The sequence below is a fragment of the Hyla sarda genome, chromosome 2, assembly GCF_029499605.1.
Source record: "Hyla sarda isolate aHylSar1 chromosome 2, aHylSar1.hap1, whole genome shotgun sequence".
Taxonomy (NCBI): Eukaryota; Metazoa; Chordata; class Amphibia; order Anura; family Hylidae; genus Hyla; species Hyla sarda.
Window position 1 is genome coordinate 262,735,258 of NC_079190.1, and position 20,895 is coordinate 262,756,152.

The following is a 20,895-nucleotide window of genomic DNA, read 5'->3' on the forward strand; positions in this document are numbered from 1 at the left end:
TTCCCAGAATGATGACCGAGAGCAAAGCCGAAACAAAAAAAATATGCCCCCCCCCAAACCCTATGCTCTGAATTATCATTCTGGGAATATGATGTGTGTGGCCGTCCCTAACCTGTTGCCTCAAATGCGCACCCCGCTCAGGTGGAGAGAGAGCGCTTCACATTTGAGGCAACATAAAAAGTCCCCGATGATAGTGACTCGGGGACCCATGACCCATTTTTGGAAAAAAATACCCCAGAGGTCTTATCAGGTTTTCACATTTTTATTTGTTTAATTTTTTGGGGGGCAATTTAGTGGTTTATGGGGTTATAACTTGTAACGTACTCTGGACTTGGTACATTGTGGTCAAATTATGGGAAAATAAAATGAAAAGGGAAAATTTAGTACTGCATGACCCCGCTGGGCAGTTGCAATATCAGCAGTCACCCCGGTCCGGGCGGGGACCGGAATTCCCACGGATGTACCGGTACTTCATGGGTCCTTAAAGGGGTACTCCAGGAAAAAACATTTTTTGATATATAAACTGGCTCCAGAAAGTTAAACAGATTTGTAAATTACTTATATTAAATCTTAAACCTTCCAATATTTATCAGCTGCTGAAGTTGACTTATTCTTTTCTGTCTGGCATCAGTGCTCTCTGCTGACATCTCTGCTTGTCTCGGGAACTGCACAGAGTAGAATAGGATTGATATGGGGATTTGCTTCTACTTTGGACAGTTCCTGAGATACTTGTCAGCAGAGAGCACTTAGACAGAAAAGAACAACTCAACTTCAGCAGCTAAAAAGTACTGAAAGGATTAAGATTTTTTAATAGAAGTAACTTACAAATCTGTTTATCTTTCTGGAGCCAGTTAATTTATTTATAAAAAAAAATCCTGGATAACCCCTTTAAGACCCAGGGTGTCATGACGTAGCCATACGTCATGGGTCCTTAAGGGGTTAAGGTTGCCAATAATTTTGTCCAGCTTATTTTTGCAGTTTGGTGTGACATTATGTCCAATTTGCTTTTTTTCCTCCCTTTTTTGGTTTATTACCAATACACACAAAGGGAATAAACATGTGTATAGCAAAACATGTGTTACTGCAATCCTTTTCTGTTAGAAATACTTCATTTTCTTTAAGAATTTCAGGGGGGCCAACATTTACGGCCATGACTGTATAAAAAGTTTTTGCAAATGACAGGTCCACTTTAACACTTCAGATTGCTTTAAATTAGGGGTCTCAAACTGGTGGCCCTCCAGATGTTGCAAAACCTCAACTTACAGCATTCCCGACAGCCATTTGCTGCAGCTAACAGCTGTCGGGAATGCTGGGAGTTGAAGTTTTGCAACATCTGGAGGGCCACCAGTTTGAGACCCCTGCTTTAAAGGAAGGCTGTTTCGCAGTTCACACAGCAGAATTTCTGTTACAGAATTTGCGTTGTTGATCTGCTTCCGTTAAAAGAATGAACATGTTCATTCTTTCAGAACAATCTGCCTGGAACAGCCCAGGACTGCACTGTAGTCAATAGGATGATGCTTAATGTCCTATTGACTACAGAGCAGTCCTAGAGAAGGCTGCTGCAAGTGAAATTTCCATAGTGTGAACATACCCTTAGGCCCCGTTCACACTACGGAATTCTCGCGTCTGAATTCCGCCCGGAAATTCCGCGGCAATTCCGTAGTGTGAACGGGGCCTTATGTGGAAATACCTATTTACCTACCCATTTTGGATGGCTTAATGAACACAATACAAATGATTAATTATTTTATTTTATTGAAACAAATAGTATTTCTAAATATAGATAAGTTTTTTGATTATGTTAAAGGCTATGATAGGTTTGTTAATTAATTTTCTTTTTTTTTGTGTTACACTGTATTAGAATCATGCGTTTGGTGTTTTTTGGGAGTACCTCAAAAGTAAAAAGAATGCCTTCTCTGATGTCATTTGTTAATCCCTTAACGACCAAGGACGTAAATGTACGTCCTGGTGCGGCGGTACTTCCTGCACCAGGACGTCCATTTACATCCTGTACATGACCGCGAGCATAGAAGCATTGCTTGTGTCATGCACGTCAGGTCTCGATCGCGCTGATATCCACCATTAACCCCTCAGATGCCGTGATCAATGCAGATCACAGCATCTGCAGTAGTGCGGCACTTAAAAATGCTCATCTGATCACCTGTGGCAAGGCTGTGGGGATCAGATCAGCTAAGATGGCGGCAGGAGGTCCCCTTACTTGCCTCCAGCAGACCAGAGCATAAGATTGACTATAATGCTCATTAGTGCTATGCCTATGCATAGCACTAAACAGTATTGGTAATTTGATTGCCATGATTAGTCCTCTATGGGACATAATGTTAAAAATAAAAGTAAAAAAATATTAAAAATAAAAAATTGAAAAATCCCCCCCAATAAAAATTTTAATCATCCCTTTCCATATTTTACTCAAAGCGTTAAAAAAATGCTAATTATTAAACATATTTGGTATCACCGCCTGTGTAAATGTCCGTTGTGCACGGTTTATTTAGGCCCAACAAACCGCGTTTCTTGCCCGTAAAGGGCACTTCATCAGGCAATGTGCACGTGCACATTACCGGATGAAGTGCCCTTTCTGGGCAAGAAACGCGTTGTTTGTTGGGCCTAAATAACCTGTTTGTGATACATTATCCATGATCCAAGTGACCTTATTCTGACACTGAAATTGTGCCTGGTGAAGATCCATTTTTCTGCCTTTTCTTCTACTTTGAAAGTATATGGGATAGTGGTTGTCTGTGCACACAGTATGTAATAAACAAATGTTTGTTTTTTTGCACAAATAAGTGACACGTAATGACACTTTTTTTTAATATACTGTGTATATGACCTGTAGCCTTGGGCTGAGCCAGATCGTTCACATTCCTTAGTCCAGTGTTTCACAACTTGCTGCTATCCAGCTATTACAAAACTAGAACTCACATCATTGCTATGTTTTGCAGCATCTGCTGAGCAAGAAGTAAGAAGCATCTGCTGAGCAAGCAGCATACACTGTAGCATCATCAGAACAAGAAAGAATGAATCAGTTACATAAAATATTTTAAAATTTCTTCTCCATTGATACAAATTATATTTGAAATATTGACATTTCTTTAGTTTCATGTATTGACGGCCAGTCAAGAACTTACAATGGCCTCAGCATACAATAATTTCAGCATACAATGGTCTTTTCTGGACCATTGTAACTTGAAACCAGACTCAACATACAATCCTACAGACAGTCCAGATCTGTGAAACTTGTCAAGGGCTGGAAGAACTGACCAATCAGAATGGGCAATTTACTGGTAAAACACTTGTATTACTGAAGCGTATGCACTGACTGATGTCTGGTAGCGCCCCTTACAGTACAGAGAGGTATTACATGTTCTGTACACTTTATCTGTACCAGGTTTACCTGCTCCTTTGGACACCAGGTGAGGATGACTCCATGTTACTTTTTTTTAGGATGTTGCATGTACTGTACAGGACCCTTAGGACATTGCATGTACTGTACCGGACCCTTAGGACATTGCATGTACTGTACAGAACCCTTAGGACATTGCGTGTACTGTACAGGACCCTTAGGACATTGCATGTACTGTACAGGACCCTTAGGACATTGCGTGTACTGTACAGGACCCTTAGGACATTGCGTGTACTGTACAGGACCCTTAGGACATTGCGTGTACTGTACCTGACCCTTAGGACATTGCATGTACTGTACAGGACCCTTAGGACATTGCATGTACTGTACAGGACCCTTAGGACATTGCGTGTTCTGTACCGGACCCTTAGGACATTGTGTGTTCTGTACCGGACCCTTAGGACACTGCATGTACTGTACAGGACCCTTAGGACACTGCATGTACTGTACCGGACCCTTAGGACATTGCATGTACTGTACCGGACCCTTAGGACATTGCATGTACTGTACCGGACCCTTAGGACATTGCATGTACTGTACAGGACCCTTAGGACATTGCATGTACTGTACCGGACCCTTAGGACACTGCATGTATTGTACCGGACCCTTAGGACACTGCATGTACTGTACCGGACCCTTAGGACACTGCATGTACTGTACCGGACCCTTAGGACGCTGCATGTACTGTACCGGACCCTTAGGACATTGCATGTACTGTACAGGACCCTTAGGACATTGCATGTACTGTACCGGACCCTTAGGACATTGCATGTATTGTACCGGACCCTTAGGACACTGCATGTACTGTACAGGACCCTTAGGACATTGCATGTACTGTACAGGACCCTTAGGACACTGCATGTACTGTACCGGACCCTTAGGACATTGCATGTACTGTACCGGACCCTTAGGACATTGCATGTATTGTACCGGACCCTTAGGACACTGCATGTACTGTACCGGACCCTTAGGACACTGCATGTACTGTACAGGACCCTTAGGACGCTGCATGTACTGTACAGAACCCTTAGGACGCTGCATGTACTGTACCGGACCCTTAGGACATTGCATGTACTGTACCGGACCCTTAGGACACTGCATGTACTGTACCGGACCCTTAGGACATTGCATGTACTGTACAGGACCCTTAGGACACTGCATGTACTGTACAGGACCCTTAGGACATTGCATGTACTGTGCAGGACCCTTAGGACATTGCGTGTACTGTACCGGACCCTTAGGACATTGCGTGTACTGTACAGGACCCTTAGGACATTGCGTGTTCTGTACCGGACCCTTAGGACATTGCGTGTTCTGTACCGGACCCTTAGGACATTGCATGTACTGTACAGGACCCTTAGGACATTGCATGTACTGTGCAGGACCCTTAGGACATTGCGTGTTCTGTACCGGACCCTGAAGAAGCTCCTGTCCTCTACAGAGACCAGTGTTTCCCAAGCAGGGTGCCCCCAGCTGTTGCAAAACTACAACTCCTAGCATGCCTGGACAGCCAAAGGCTGTCCGGGCATGCTGAGAGTTGAAGTTCTGCAACAGCTGGAGGCTCCCTGCTTGGGAAACACTGACATAGACAGTGATTTACATCTCCCAGCAGATCTTTCTTACTTTTATATGTAAGGATTTGCTTTATCTATATTAGTTATTTACTTATTTTTCTTTAATCCTTTTTTTTTTTTTCTTCCTATTTTGGATGACATTTTGGTGGCTTCAGAACCAAGTACCAGGTTTCCATAAAATTCAGATCTCAGCATACAATGGTTTCAACATACAATGGTCGCCCCAGAACCAATTAATATTGTAACTTGGGAGACCACTGTGTGTGTGTGTGTGTGTATATATATACACATATATGTAATATCGCTTAGTCTGCACCTATAGCATTGCCAAAAGTGCTGAGAAAGTAAGCGGGTTAAAGATCACGTGTGACACCCTACCCCCTCTTCCCCTGTACGCTCGGTCAGGTGATTGCCAGCCACATGATCCTAGCGCAGCCTAGCTTGCTGAAAAACTTTGGTGAATGACTAGACTCGGTAGCCAATGAGAAAGCCGCAGTGTCCGATCTACTGACCAATCAGCAGGCGCTACGCAGGAAACTGGGTGTGCGCTGCTTAGAGGGTTTGGTAGCTCTAGGAAAAGGAAACAGAGCTGGATAATAATCTTCCGGTACAGTAATAACAATACGGGGACACGACTCCCGGGCTGGTCTCAGATCACCTGCCGATTGGTGGAACGGCGGGACTTTGGGCAGGTCTGCTGAAACCGGGCTACCGGGACCGGTGTATCACGTGACAGTGCCTGCTGGATTATGGTGACCGGAACTCGGCGGCGGCGGCTCCTGTGACCAGCGTCTATAACTGCACAAGATGTCTATTCAGTACTCCGTGGAGGAGCCGCTGTCCGGCAGCTACGGGGTTGCCGACTCTTTCCCCAAGGACTTTGGCTATGGGGCTGATGAGTCCGAAATGGACGAGACTTCGACGTCGTCAGATAGCAAGCCCCGGATCCTTCTCATGGGCATGAGACGCAGCGGCAAGTCCTCCATCCAGAAGGTGAGGAACTACTACTCCCAGCCCATGGGACTGCTGTAACCCTTTGTGTGCACCTCTTGTTAGCCACTTAAGACCACCCCTCGCCAAGAACGAACACCTCAATCATTGTAGACTTTTGGCTGTGAAAAAGTTAATATGACGCTGAATAATTCCACAGACCATCAGAGGTGAGGGGATAGTTACCAGGAATTGTCATGGTAACTTGGGGGTCACTTTCATTAGCTGTGATCTGTTCCCCTATAGCCCTAACCTAAGGCGGCTGAGTGACCCTGGGGGCTAGCTGATATGCCTAAATATTAGCTGCGGCCTATGTTGTAGCGTTTCCATAAAAGATCGTGTCGCCTGGACACCTAAAGACTCTTATGGGATCTTCTAGTCCTATTAAAATGGGGCAGATGTATCAACTGAGGCTCAAAGTGAAACGGGTATTGTCCATGGCAACCAATCAGAGCTCAGCGAGCTGTTTAAGAAATGTAAACCCGGCACTGGTTGCTATGGGCAACAGATTATTTTAATAACTGAGACCCAAGTGTCCACTTCAAGTCATACTGAACTGCCAGAGGGGTTGTGCACACTAAATCCAAATTGTGTAAGGCTGGGTGCACTCCACGTTTTAGGCAAAACTGGACCGCTCATTTTTGCCGGTTTTTCCCCCAGACCTAAAACTGTGGTAGACCACTGTTTTAGGTCCGGTGGGAAAGCTGCATACGGTGCAAAAATGAGCCGACCGGAGTCAGCGTTTCACTCTGGTCGGCTCATTGAAATACATGACATACGGGCCGCATACAGGAGCGGCAGGTTTTAGCTCCCCCCAGCCGTATGCGGTCCCGTCTTGCCTAAAACGTGGAGTGCACCCAGCCTAACACAATTTGGATTTAGTGTGCATAACCCCTCTGGCAGTTCAGTATGACTTAAAGTGGACACTTGGGTCTCAGTTATTAAAATAATCTGTTGCCCATAGCAACCAGTGCCGGGTTTACATTTCTTAAACAGCTCGCTGAGCTCTGATTGGTTGCCATGGACAATACCCGTTTCACTTTGAGCCTCAGTTGATACATCTGCCCCCTTTTAATAGGACTAGAAGATCCCATAAGAGTCTTTAGGTGTCCAGGCGACAGGATCTTTCATGGAAATGCTACAACATAGGCCGCAGCTAATATTTAGGCATATCAGCTAGCCCCCAGGGTCACTCAGCCGCCTTAGGTTAGGGCTATAGGGCAAAAAATCAAGTTACCATGACAATTCCTGGCAACTATCCCATCACCTCTGATGGTCCCGTATTGCCTAAAACGTGGTGTGAACCCAGCCTTACTCCAGCTGTTGCAAAACTACAACTCCCAGCATGCCCGGACAGCCAACGGCTGTCCGGGCATGCTGGGAGTTGTAGTTTTGCAACAGCTGGAGTAACACAGTTTGGAGACCAGTCAGGGGGGTTGTGGTCTCTTTTCCTTGATCTTATCTTTAAAGCACCAGGAGGGATCATGGGACACCTCTCCACATCCTCATGACTCCTTAGATAACAAGTGTTAAAGGGGTTGGCCCGATGCCACTTTTTTCCGATGTCCAAGCTTGTCTAATGTCTGAAAACCACCTATTTGAGAGAGAGAGACTTCCTAATCCCCCAGGTATCTGCTTTGGTTTGATAATCTGTTGCCCTTGGTTACGACTTACTAAGGTTGGTCAGACATGCTCGGTTTAAAGAGAATCTGTCATCAGTGTCACCCGCACTACTAACCTGTTGGTACAGGCTTGTAGTGTGGATAATACTTACCTATCCCCGATCCGTGGCCCTGTTCACCTTCTTATCCTCCTTATTCGGGCGGCAGGCTTGGTGGAGGGTGGAGCTTGTAGCAGCGGTGACATTCGTGTGCTCCTGAAGCCCCGCCTGCTGCCTGAATAAGGAAGATGATGGACAAACGGGACCATGGATCTGGCATAGGTAAGTATCAATATCATGTAGTCCGTGTCTTCTGCACTACCAGCCTGTACCAACAGGTTACTGCGGTTGATACCGATGACAGATTACCAGGAAGAACTGGCTTAGGCTCTACTGGGTATTTGGGAAAGTGTGTGCTCTGTTGCCTGGCAACAGCAGGGTCACAGTTCAGAGAGAAAACCAGGAAGTGATCAGATCCACAGGGAAGAAGAACTCTAAAGGGATGTAAGTAAAATTTCATAAAAACATCCTCCTCTACACGTGTGTGTGTGTGTGTGTGTGTGTGTGTGTGTGTGTGTGTATATATATATATATATATGTTACACATTTTATTTTACCAACTTTTCCAAGTGTGAAAACCACTTTTACCCCTTAAGGACTCAATTTTAGTTTTTGCACTTATGATTTTTTTGAAGGCAAGGCGGAAAAAAAACAAAACACGTTCAATCTTACACCTACAGACCCATATAAGGGCTTGTTTTTTGTGTCACCAATTGTACTTTGTAATGACATCAATTATTTTAGAACATAATCTGAGGCGGAACAAAATAAAAATGATTTGTGGGGTGAAAAAAAATGTTGCAACTTTTTAGGGCTTCCGTTTCTACGCAGTGCACTTTTCAGTAAAAATGACGCTTTATTTTTATTCTGTAGGTCCATACGGTTACAAGGATACCTAATATATGTAGGTTTTATTTTATTTCACTACTTAAAAAAAAAAAAATTCTCAGTACATGCACCAAAATTTTTATGTTTAAAATTGTCATCTTCTGACCCATAAAACTTTTCTTATTTTTCCGCATACAGGGCTATATGAGGGCTCATTTTTATTTATTTATTTTTTATCGCCGTGATCTGTAGTTTTTATTGGTACCATTTGTGTTTTGATGGGACTTTTTGATTGCTTTTCATGGTATATGAAGTGACCAAAAAATGCACAGTTTTGGACTTTGGTGTCTTTTTCTGTGTACGCCATCGACCGTGCAGTTTAGCTAACCTTATATTTTAATAGTTTGGTCAGTTATGCACGTGTTGGTACCACATATGGTTATTTTTTATTTCTTATTACATTATTTTATTTAAAAAAAAATAGCAAAAGGTGGGGGGGGGGGGGGTGGAAATCAAACTTTTACTAGGGGTTGGGCTTATTCACATTTAATAACTTTTTTATTTTTTTTTACACTTTTTTATTTTTTAAGCCCCCTTAGGAAATCTTCTGATTGCATACATTGATCAGTGTTAACGGCGCTCTGCTGTTCCAGCCTGCAGGCTTGGAGCAGTAGATGGCTGATCTGACGATGAGGAGGCTGGTGAGCACCCTTCTGGCATCCAGTAAGTTGATCGGGACATTACAATTTCGTTGCAGTAGTGCCGATCAGCTCCGCTGAGCTGTTGGGATAGTTTCACTTTCATTTTAGATGCTTTCACTTTCATCACTTGCGTCTAAAGGGTTAATGCTGGGCATCTGCCCCATCAGTGGTGCCCGGCATTAACCCTGGGTCCTGGCTGCTGATAGCAGTCGGGACCCATGGAGTTTGAAGCGTGCTCAGCCCGTGAGAATGGTTTAATCCCCGTAACGGGACTCAGGATGTACTGGCACCCCCTGCGCTCTGAAAGGGGTACTCCGGTGAAAATCTTTTTTCTTTTAAATCAACTGGTGCCAGAAAGTTAAACATATTTGTAAATTACTTCTATTAAAAAATCTTAATCCTTCCAGTACTTATTAGCTGCTGAATGCTACAGAGGAAATTCCTTTCTTTTTGGAACACTGATGACATCACGAGCACAGTGCTCTCTGCTGACATCTCTGTCCATTTTAGCAACCGTGCATTGCAGATGAATGCTAAGGGTAGCATGGTGGCTCAGTGGTTAGCACTGCTGCCTTGCAGTGCTGGGGCCTTGGGTTCAAATCCCACTAAGGACAACAATAAATAAAGACTTATTATTATTATTATTATTATTATTATTATAATAATGTCAGTAGAGAGCACTGTGCTCGTGATGTCATCAGAGAGCATTTCAAAAAGAAAAGAATTTCCTCTGTAGTATTCAGTAGCTAATAAGTACAGGAAGGATTAAGATTTTTGAATAGAAGTAATGTAAAAATATGTTTAACTTTCCAGAGCCAGTTGATTGAAAAGAAAAAAGGTTTTCACCGGAGTACCCCCTTAACATGTTAAGAATCTCTGTTTACTATTTATGGCTTGTCCTCACTTTCAGGTATTTTTCAATGCAGTTTTTGAAGACCAAGCCAGGGATGTGTTTGAAAAGAGGAGTGGTGGAAAATGTATCACTTGGTGCAGGGGATGTGATAAAGATGGTGCTGGCACCCATTAGGACTCTTGGACTTTCCTGCAACTTTTTAACCCGTGTGCGCCAAAATGTCAGCCAGTCTTATAAGAAAGGTCTGAGCTTGTGTAGATTTGGGACAAATTCAGAGCTTTGTAACAAATCACTAATGAATCCATTACCACATTGATTTCTTGTATAAACCAAAAATAACGGGGAAAGTCGCAAATTGAACTCTGTGACAAATCCTGCAACAAATGAACCCCCTTTTTTATGCTAAAAGCAGGTTAATCCTTTGATAAACTCGCCCCTCAGTCTTTCCTTTTTATACCTTTCATTTGTGATCACATCCAGGCTTTGACTTTGAAGACTGCATCAAAAACCTGAACATGAGAACACACCCTGCAGTGTGGAGAACAGAGCTATTCCTAAGCATGTTAAATGGATTAGCTTACATATATTAACTTGGTTTAAAAAAAGAAACAATTTTAACTGAAACTAGAAAGTTTAAGGCTCTGTTCACATCTGTGCCTCTGTCGCAGATTCTTTTAAGGTAATTATTTTTTTTTTTCAAGTAAAATCACGAACACCACGCTGAATATGTGATTTACCATATTCTAGTCAATGGGTTCATCAGGCTCTGATGGCGTACATCATGCACCTCTTGTATTCTTCTGCTCCCAAAAGAAGCAGATTAATGTAAAATACAGCGCCTCTGATACAGATGTGAACCCAGCCTAAGAGTGCAGCAGATTAATCACAGCGGCTCAAGCGGTTTGATACATTTCAGGGGGGTGGAAATTAAAAAAAAAAAAAAAAAAACTACTTGTCCAAGGGACTAAAGCGGAACACAATCTACTTGTCCCTCAAGAAAATCCACTTGTCCTGGTAGATAAAATAATTTCCACCAAAATAGTCTGATCCCCCCCCCTAGACAACCAGGGATGGATATAAGATCCTTTAGACAGCGGTGATCTAATGGGTTAATAGGTGATCGCAGTATGTCAGGATATTAGCGGAGGGAGAGCTGTAGCTCCTCTTACACCCCAGACAAGCCCAGAAAAGTCTAGATGTAACTTTTTGATCACCATAAAAAATTTCTCATATGAAGTGACCAAAAATGAGCAATTCTGGACTATTCTTTACATTTACACCGTTCACCGTACGGTTTAATTAACATCATATTTTAATAGTCTGGACATTTCCACATGCAGCGATACCACTTATGTTTATTTTTGTACATTATCTTTATTTAAAGAAAATTGGAAACTTTTATTAGGAAAGGGGCTTATTCACATATATACGCACTTTTTAAAATATTTTAATCACTATTTTTCAGTCTCAATAGGAACTTATGTTACTGGGGGGGGGGGGGGGGGGGTTCTGCTTCTCCAGTTTATATGGTGCATTTTGTGTCAGAAAATGCTGGAAGTTGCATTTAGTTACTAGATAACTACAACTCCCAGCATGCCCTGATAGTCTATGGTTGTGTGGGTGTTGCAGCATGTTGCACTGTATAGCAGGACAGTTAAGGTTATTGTGTAACATGCTGGGAGTTGTAGTTTTGGTTCCTGTCAGCTGCAGAGCCATAGTCTGTCAGGGAATACTGGGAATTCCAGTTAGTAACTACAACACCAAGCATGCCCTGATGCAGCCTATGGCTCTGCAGCTGACCCGAACCAAAACTACAACTCCCAGCGTGTTACACTTTATAGTTCTACAGATTAGGTTATGGTGCAACATGCTCGGAGTTGTAGTTTTGGTTGGGGCGGGTTTGCATGCAACCGTGGGGCTCTTGGTCGGCGGGTGAGTATGAAGGGGCAGCATTCTGGGGGTGCAATTCAGTGCGGGTGGCCAGAAGCCACTAAAAATAAATAAAATTAGATGGCACAACTGGCGGCGGCGGCAGTGCCCCCCCCCCCCCCCCCACATCATACATTACATACACACATCACAGATGCATCATACACATATACACTCACACCATACATGTACACCATACATATGCACACATTATACATACACCCACCGCTGCCCCCCCACATCATATATTACATACACACATCACATACACTCACGCTATACATATACACACATCATACATACACCGCTGCCCACCCCACATCATACATCACATACATACACATCACACTTAGACATCATACACACATTATCCATTACATACACATCACACATAGACATCATACACACATTATCCATTACATACACATCACACATAGACATCATACACACATTATCCATTACATACACATCACACATAGACAGACATCATACACACATTATCCATTACATACACATCACACATAGACAGACATCATACATTATATACACATCACACAGACAGACATCATACATACATTATCCATTACATACACATCATACACACATTATACATTACATACACATCACACATAGACAGACATCATACACACATTATACATTACATACACATCATACATAGACAGACATCATACACACATTATCCATTACATACACATCACACATAGACAGACATCATACACACATCATACATTATATACACATCACACAGACAGACATCATACATACATTATCCATTACATACACATCATACACACATTATACATTACATACACATCACACATAGACAGACATCATACACACATTATACATTACATAGACAGACATCATACACACATTATCCATTACATACACATCACACATAGACAGACATCATACACACATTATACATTACATACACATCATACATAGACAGACATCATACACACATTATCCATTACATACACATCACACATAGACAGACATCATACACACATCATACATTATATACACATCACACAGACAGACATCATACATACATTATCCATTACATACACATCATACACACATTATACATTACATACACATCACACATAGACAGACATCATACACACATTATCCATTACATACACATCACACATAGACAGACATCATACACACATCATACATTATATACACATCACACAGACAGACATCATACATACATTATCCATTACATACACATCATACACACATTATACATTACATACACATCACAGACATCATACACACATTATACATTACATAGACAGACATCATACACACATTATCCATTACATACACATCACACATAGACAGACATCATACACACATTATACATTACATAGACAGACATCATACACACATTATCCATTACATACACATCACACATAGACAGACATCATACACACATCATACATTATATACACATCACACAGACAGACATCATACATACATTATCCATTACATACACATCATACACACATTATACATTACATACACATCACACAGACATCATACACACATTATACGTTACATAGACAGACATCATACACACATTATCCATTACATACACATCACACATAGACAGACATCATACACACATCATACATTATATACACATCACACAGACAGACATCATACATACATTATCCATTACATACACATCATACACACATTATCCATTACATACACATCACACATAGACAGACATCATACACACATCATACATTACATACACATCACACTTAGACATCATACACACATTATCCATTACATACACATCACACATAGACAGACATCATACACACATTATCCATTACATACACATCACACATAGACAGACATCATACACACATTATCCATTACATACACATGACACATAGACAGACATCATACACACATCATACATTACATACACATCACACACAGACATTATTCACACATACACTCACACCCTGCATATACAACCACCCTTCCAGTCGCCGCCGCCTGCATTCTCTGCCTCCTCACCTGAGCCGCCATGAGTGGACATCAGAGCTGTAGTCCCAGCCGGTGTGAGGTTACATGGGTTTGAAAATCTCACCTCACACCCGACATCCTCTCCTCTCTCCCCTCCCCCCTGCTCTGTTTTCCCCGTGCAAACATGCAACCTCCCCGTGGTGGATTAGGTCCTGTGAAGAAAGAACAGGGGGAGGGAAAAGAGCTGTGTGTGGGGGAGGGGAGGAGCTGTGTGCCGAGCTGTGGACATCCTTTCTCTCCCCCTGTTTTTTGTGTTATGTGTAGCTGCGTCCTCCATCCTCCGGGAGGATTAGATAAGGGGGCGTGGCTCAATTATGTAATGCGAACGTGCGACCTCGGCCTCTGCGGTCAGCTTGTGGCCGCAGCCCCCTCCATACACTCTGAGTGCCGGTGTGAGGTGCAGACTTCCATCCGCTCCTGCGCCTCACACCGGCAGTAAAGAAAAATAAGGGGGAAGTCGGTCTGTCCCTGCTAGCCCGATACAGGGCTAAATCTATGAAAAATTCACCTGCCCGGCGCCCAAAACTACTTGTCCTGGGCGTCGGGCGATAGGATTTCCACATCCCTGCATTTGGCGCAGCCGAAGGGTATGTTCACACGAGCGGACCCACAGCGTATTTTAGGCTGCAGATCCGCCGCTGAAGGACTGCTGCATGGTGGCTTTACATGTACCTGCTCGGAGCAGACACATTACGATGTGCGAGTTGCCGCGCTGCAGTGTGTCTGCTCTTAGTGGCATATTTCTGCTCCGAGCAGGCACATGTAAAGCCACCATGCAGGGGTCCTTCGGGTTTCTGCAGCGTAAAATATGCTGTGGGACGCTCATGTGAACATACCCTTAGACTGTCTTTTTCAAGTTTTTGAGGTTGACCTAAAAATCTGGGCTGAAACTTTGGCACATCTTAAGGCAGCCTTTCATGTTTTAGGCCACACCCTCACTGTATAGCCACTCCTTTTTTAGGAGAGGTGCAGGGTCTGAAACACGAGATTTATCAAAACCTGTGCAAAGGGGAAAAGTTGCCCAGTTACCCATAGCAACTAATGCTTTACTTTATTTTTTTTATTTTTTTTTTATAGAGTTCTCTGAAAAATAAAAGAAGCAATCTTATTGGTTGTTATGGGCAACTAGTCTACTTTTACTTTTGCACAGGTTTTGATAAATCTCCCCAGTATTAAATGCCAAAATTGTTCCCAACTTGCTACATAGTCAACATGGGGATCCGCCAAATGGAAAATAATTTAGGCAAACTAGAAGAATGGTCAGAACTCTGGCAACTGAAATTTAATGTGGACAAGTGCAAGATAATGCACCTGGGGTGTAAAAACCCTCGGGCAGAATATAGAATATTTGACACAGTCCTGACCACAGTATCTGAGGAAAGTGATTTAGGAGTAAGGCTAGGTTCAGACTACGGAATCTCCAGGCAGAAAATTCCCGCCTGGAGATTCCAAGTGCGGCCGACGCTGACTGAATCAGTCGGCGCTAGGACCGCGCGGACACTGCAGTCTCCCATAGACTGCAATGTGTTCCGCGCGGATTTCCCCCTGAAGAAAGAGCAACCCCTTTCTTCAGGTGGAAATTTCCAAGCGGATTTTCCGTTCACAAATTTCGCTTCACAAATTTCGAAGTGTGAATTTGTGAACGGAAACCCATTCACTACACTATACATTTTAGCAAGCCGAATTTCCGCCTGCAATTTCAGAGGAATTTCAGGCGTAAATTACGTAGTCTGAACCTAGCCTAATTATTTCAGAAGACTTAAAGGGGTACTCCGGTGAAAACTTTTTATTTATTTATTTTTAAATCAACTGGGGCCAGAAAGTTAAACAGATTTATAAATTACTTCTGTTAAAAAAATCTTAATCCTTCCTGTACTTATTAGCTGCTGGATACTACAGCGGTGTTTTTTGAAACGCAGAACTTTCTGCTGACATCACGAGCACAGTGCTCTCTGCTGACATCTGTCCATTTTAGGAACTGCCCAGAAGAGCATATGTTTGCTATGGGGATCTCCTTGTACCCTGGACAGTTCCTAAAAATGGACACAGATGTCAGCAGAGAGCACTGTTCTCGTGATTCAGCAGACAGCTCTGTGTTTCAAACGGAAAATAATTTCCACTGTAGTATTCAGCAGCTAATAAGTACAGGAAGGATTAAGATGTTTTAATGGAAGTAATTTACAAATCTGTTTAACTTTCTGGCACCAGTTGATTTAAAAAAATAAATAAATAAATCGCCAGTGTACCCCTTTAAAGGTAGGCAGACAATGTAATAGAGCAGCAGGAAACGCTAGCAGAATGCTTGGATGTATAGGGAGAGGTATAAGCAGTAGAAAGAGACAAGTGCTCATGCTGCTGTACAGGACACTGGTAAGGCCTCACTTGGAGTATTGTGCACAGTTCTGGAGACCGTATCTCCAGAAGGATATAGATACTCTAGAGACAGTTCAGAGACGAGCTACTAAACTAGTACATGGATTGCAGGATAAAACTTACCAGGAAAGGTTAAAGGACCTTAACATGTATAGCTTGGAAGAAAGAAGAGACAGAGGGGATATGATAGAGACTTTTATATACATAAAGGGAATCGACACGGTAAAGGAGGAGTGTATGTATTAAAGAAGAAAAACTATCACAAGAGGACATAGTTTCATATTAAACATTCATGCAGTAATCAGGAAGTATTACTTTACTGAGAGAGTAGTGGCTGCATGGAATAGCCTTTCTGCAGAAGTGGTCGCTGCAAATACAGTGAAGGAGTTTAAGCATGCATGGGATAAACATAAGGCTATCCTTCATATAAGATAGGGATAAGCATAAGGCTATCCTTCATATAAGATAGGGATAGGCATAAAGCTATCCTTCATATAAGATAGGGATAGGTATAAGGCTATCCTTCATATAAGATAGGGATAGGCATGAGGCTATCCTTCATATAAGATAGGGATAGGCATGAGGCTATCCTTCATATAAGATAGGGATAGGCATGAGGCTATCCTTCATATAAGATAGAGATAAGCATAAGGCTATCCTTCATATAAGCTAGGGATAGGCATAATGCTATCCTTCATATAAGCTAGGGATAGGCATAATGCTATCCTTCATATAAGATAGAGATAAACATAAGGCTATCCTTCACATAAAATAGGGATAGGCATAAGGGTATCCTTCATATATGATAGGGATAGGTATAAGGCTATCCTTCATATAAGATAGGGATAGGCATAAGGCTATTCTTCATATAAGATAGGGATAGGCATAAGGCTATTCTTTATATAAGATAGGGATAAGGCTATCCTTCATATAAGATAGGGATAAGCATAAGGCTATTCTTCATATAAGATAGAGATAGGCATAAGGTTATCCTTCATATAAGATAGAGATAGGCATAAGGCTATCCTTCATATAAGATAGAGATAGGCATAAGGCTATCCTTCATATAAGATATAGATAAACATAAGGCTATCCTTCATATAAGATAGAGATAGGCATAAAGCTATTCTTCATATAAGATAGGGATAGGCATAAGGCTATCCTTCATATAAGATAGGGATAGGCATAAGGCTATCCTTCATATAAGATAGAGATAAGCATAAGGTTATCCTTCATATAAGATAGAGATAAACATAAGGCTATCCTTCATATAAGATAGGGATAAGCATATGGCTATCCTTCATATAAGATAGAGATAAACATAAGGCTATCCTTCATATAAGATAGGGATAGGCATAAGGCTATCCTTCATATAAGATAGAGATAAACATAAGGCTATCCTTCATATAAGATAGGGATAAACATAAGGCTATCCTTCATATAAGATAGAGATAAACATAAGGCTATCCTTCATATAAGATAGGGATAGGCATAAGGCTATCCTTCATATAAGATAGAGATAGGCATAAGGCTATCCTTCATATAAGATAGAGATAGGCATAAGGCTATCCTTCATATAAGATATAGATAAACATAAGGCTATCCTTCATATAAGATAGAGATAGGCATAAAGCTATTCTTCATATAAGATAGGGATAGGCATAAGGCTATCCTTCATATAAGATAGGGATAGGCATAAGGCTATCCTTCATATAAGATAGAGATAAGCATAAGGTTATCCTTCATATAAGATAGAGATAAACATAAGGCTATCCTTCATATAAGATAGGGATAAGCATATGGCTATCCTTCATATAAGATAGAGATAAACATAAGGCTATCCTTCATATAAGATAGGGATAGGCATAAGGCTATCCTTCATATAAGATAGAGATAAACATAAGGCTATCCTTCATATAAGATAGGGATAAACATAAGGCTATCCTTCATATAAGATAGAGATAAACATAAGGCTATCCTTCATATAAGATAGGGATAGGCATAAGGCTATCCTTCATATAAGATAGGGATAGGCATAAGGCTATCCTTCATATAAGATAAAGATAAGCATAAGGCTATCCTTCATATAAGATAGAGATAGGCATAAGGCTATCCTTCATATAAGATAGGGATAGGCATAAGGCTATCCTTCATATAAGATATAGATAAACATAAGGCTATCCTTCATATAAGATAGGGCCAGGGACTGTTAATAGGATTCAGATTATTGGGCAGACTAGATAGGCCAAATGGTTCTTATCTGCTAACACATTCTATGTGGTATTCAGGTTTTATGTAGCCAAAGCTTATTCATTGCATAATAAAAATATGTATAAATTTCTTGCTGCTTTTAAAATCCCTGTTTGCAGTTGGTGAATGGAAACATATTTTTTTTCAGAGGCCAAATATCAGTTGTTTGTTAGGAGAAGCTGTCCTCAATGGGAGGTATATGGAGGGACTGAAAGGTCCCTCAGGAGTCTGCGGCTGCTGCATTACAGCTTAGAGCTTGTACAGTGTCTGAATAAGCATGTTTCTTTAGGCCACTTTCCCATGGGCATATTTTACATTAGTATCTTGGCATAGAAGCTGAGGATTTGGAATTACTTTGCATTATTTGACACCAGTATCTTAGGCTGGGTTCACATCACGATATGATTTCAGCCGATTGGAGGTTCTGAAATCCTATCTGTGTACAGACCCATTTACTTTTATGGGGCTGCGGACCTGATCGTAATCAGCTAGTGACTACGATCTGGTTATTTTCTCAGCATGTCAGATTTTTGACATGGTCAGAAAATCGTGGTCTGACAAGATTTTCCGTCCGTGCCAAATATCTGACGTGATGAGAAAATGACCAGATCTTAGTCACTAGCTGATTACGATCAGGTCCGCAGCCCCATAAAAGTTAATGAGTCTGTACATGTCCGTGCACAGATACGATTTCAGCCGATTTGAGGTTTTGAAATCGTATCCGTACTTCGGACACTTAAATAGTGATGTGAACCCAGCAAAACCAGAAGTGGGTCAAAAACCCAGAAGAGGTTCTGCAGATCTGTTCACTATAGCTCTTCTCTGTATGTTAAGCTCAAGATTTTGACCCTAGGGTGCATATTATGCCAAATTTATTATAGTGACTTTACTTAAAATAATTTGTTAGACACTCTTCTCCATTGCCACAAGAAAAAAATTTGACTGGTTCAATAAAATATTATCATTGGCGCCAATAAAAGTATATAGCCAGCTGAATTATGTCGGTATGCCTTTTTTTTTGGGGGGGGGGGGGGGGGGAAATATGCTGAAAAACTAAATGAAAGTAGTGACAGAAAAATGATGACTGTACATAAAGGGACAGAACTTTTCAATAGGATAATAACATGGTGTAGAAATAGCCCTAGTCAGAGGACCTAATTCTTCATGTAGAGGGCTCATGTTGTAGTCAGCATAAGGCTCTTGTGTACACAGATTGCGGTTTTTGTGAGTTGTAGTGACGTTTTCACTGGTGAAATAGGGTAAAAACCACAGTTTTGTGGTTGTGGTTTTTGACAGGCAGGTTTGCGATGGATTTCTGCACAGCAGCTTACAGTACCATTAACCCCTTCCCGCAGAATGTCATATATAAACGCCGGGTTGTGCAGTGCGTTCGCGCATCCCGGCGTTTATAAATGACATTCAGTTAACCCGGCGATGCGCAGCATCGCACGGGTTAACTGGCAGAAGTCCCGCTGTTTCCAGCAGGGGACAACTTCTGCTTCACCCCCAGGACCATCCATTGATGGTCCTGGTCAGCGATCACTGTGATTGGTCCCTGTGGACCAATCACAGTGATCTGGGGTGAAAGTTCAGATCCCCCGCACTGCCCGCCCCTGGAAGTTGGGCAGAACGGGGGACGATGGCTGCAAGGACCTGCGGCATAGGGGGGGGGAACACCAGGGGACCGGCGGACTTACCTGGCGGGACCGAGGAGCACTGCGGGACCGGCCACGTGGGCGAGCAGCGAAGGGAACGGCAGGTAAGTATATGGTCCTCAGAAGCAGCAGTGAAGATCTTCACTGCTGCTTTTAGGAGTCTGAAAACTACAACTCCCAGCATGCCTAGACAGCCTTTGGCTGTCTGGGCATGCTGGGAGTTGTAGTTTTGCAACATCTGGAGGGCCCCAGTTTGGAGACCATTGTATAATGGTCTCCAATCTGTGCTCTTCCAGCTGTTGCAAAACTACAACTCCCAGTATGCACTGACTGTCCAGGCATGCTGGGAGTTTTAGTTCAGCAACATCTGGCCCTTCAGATGTTGCCGAACTACAACTCCCAGCATGCCCTTCAGCTGTCTGGGCATGCTGGGAGTTGTAGTTTTGAAACAACTGGAGACACACTGGTTGGGAAACATTGTCTGTTTCTAACTCAGTGTTTCCTAACCTGTGTGCCTCCAGCTGTTGC

The 20,895-nt window shown here is 42.3% G+C and overlaps 1 protein-coding gene across 1 annotated transcript in view; it reads left to right on the top strand.

Moving 5' to 3' along the window:
- The first annotated feature begins 5,508 nt into the window (after positions 1-5,508).
- The window catches only part of RRAGC (Ras related GTP binding C), a 56,308-nt gene continuing 40,921 nt past the window's right edge, over positions 5,509-20,895 (top strand). The window contains exon 1 of the mRNA XM_056557093.1: positions 5,509-5,985. Within this exon, the coding sequence (XP_056413068.1) occupies positions 5,800-5,985 (186 nt within the window). The 5' untranslated portion in view covers positions 5,509-5,799. The remainder of the gene's footprint in view (positions 5,986-20,895) is intronic.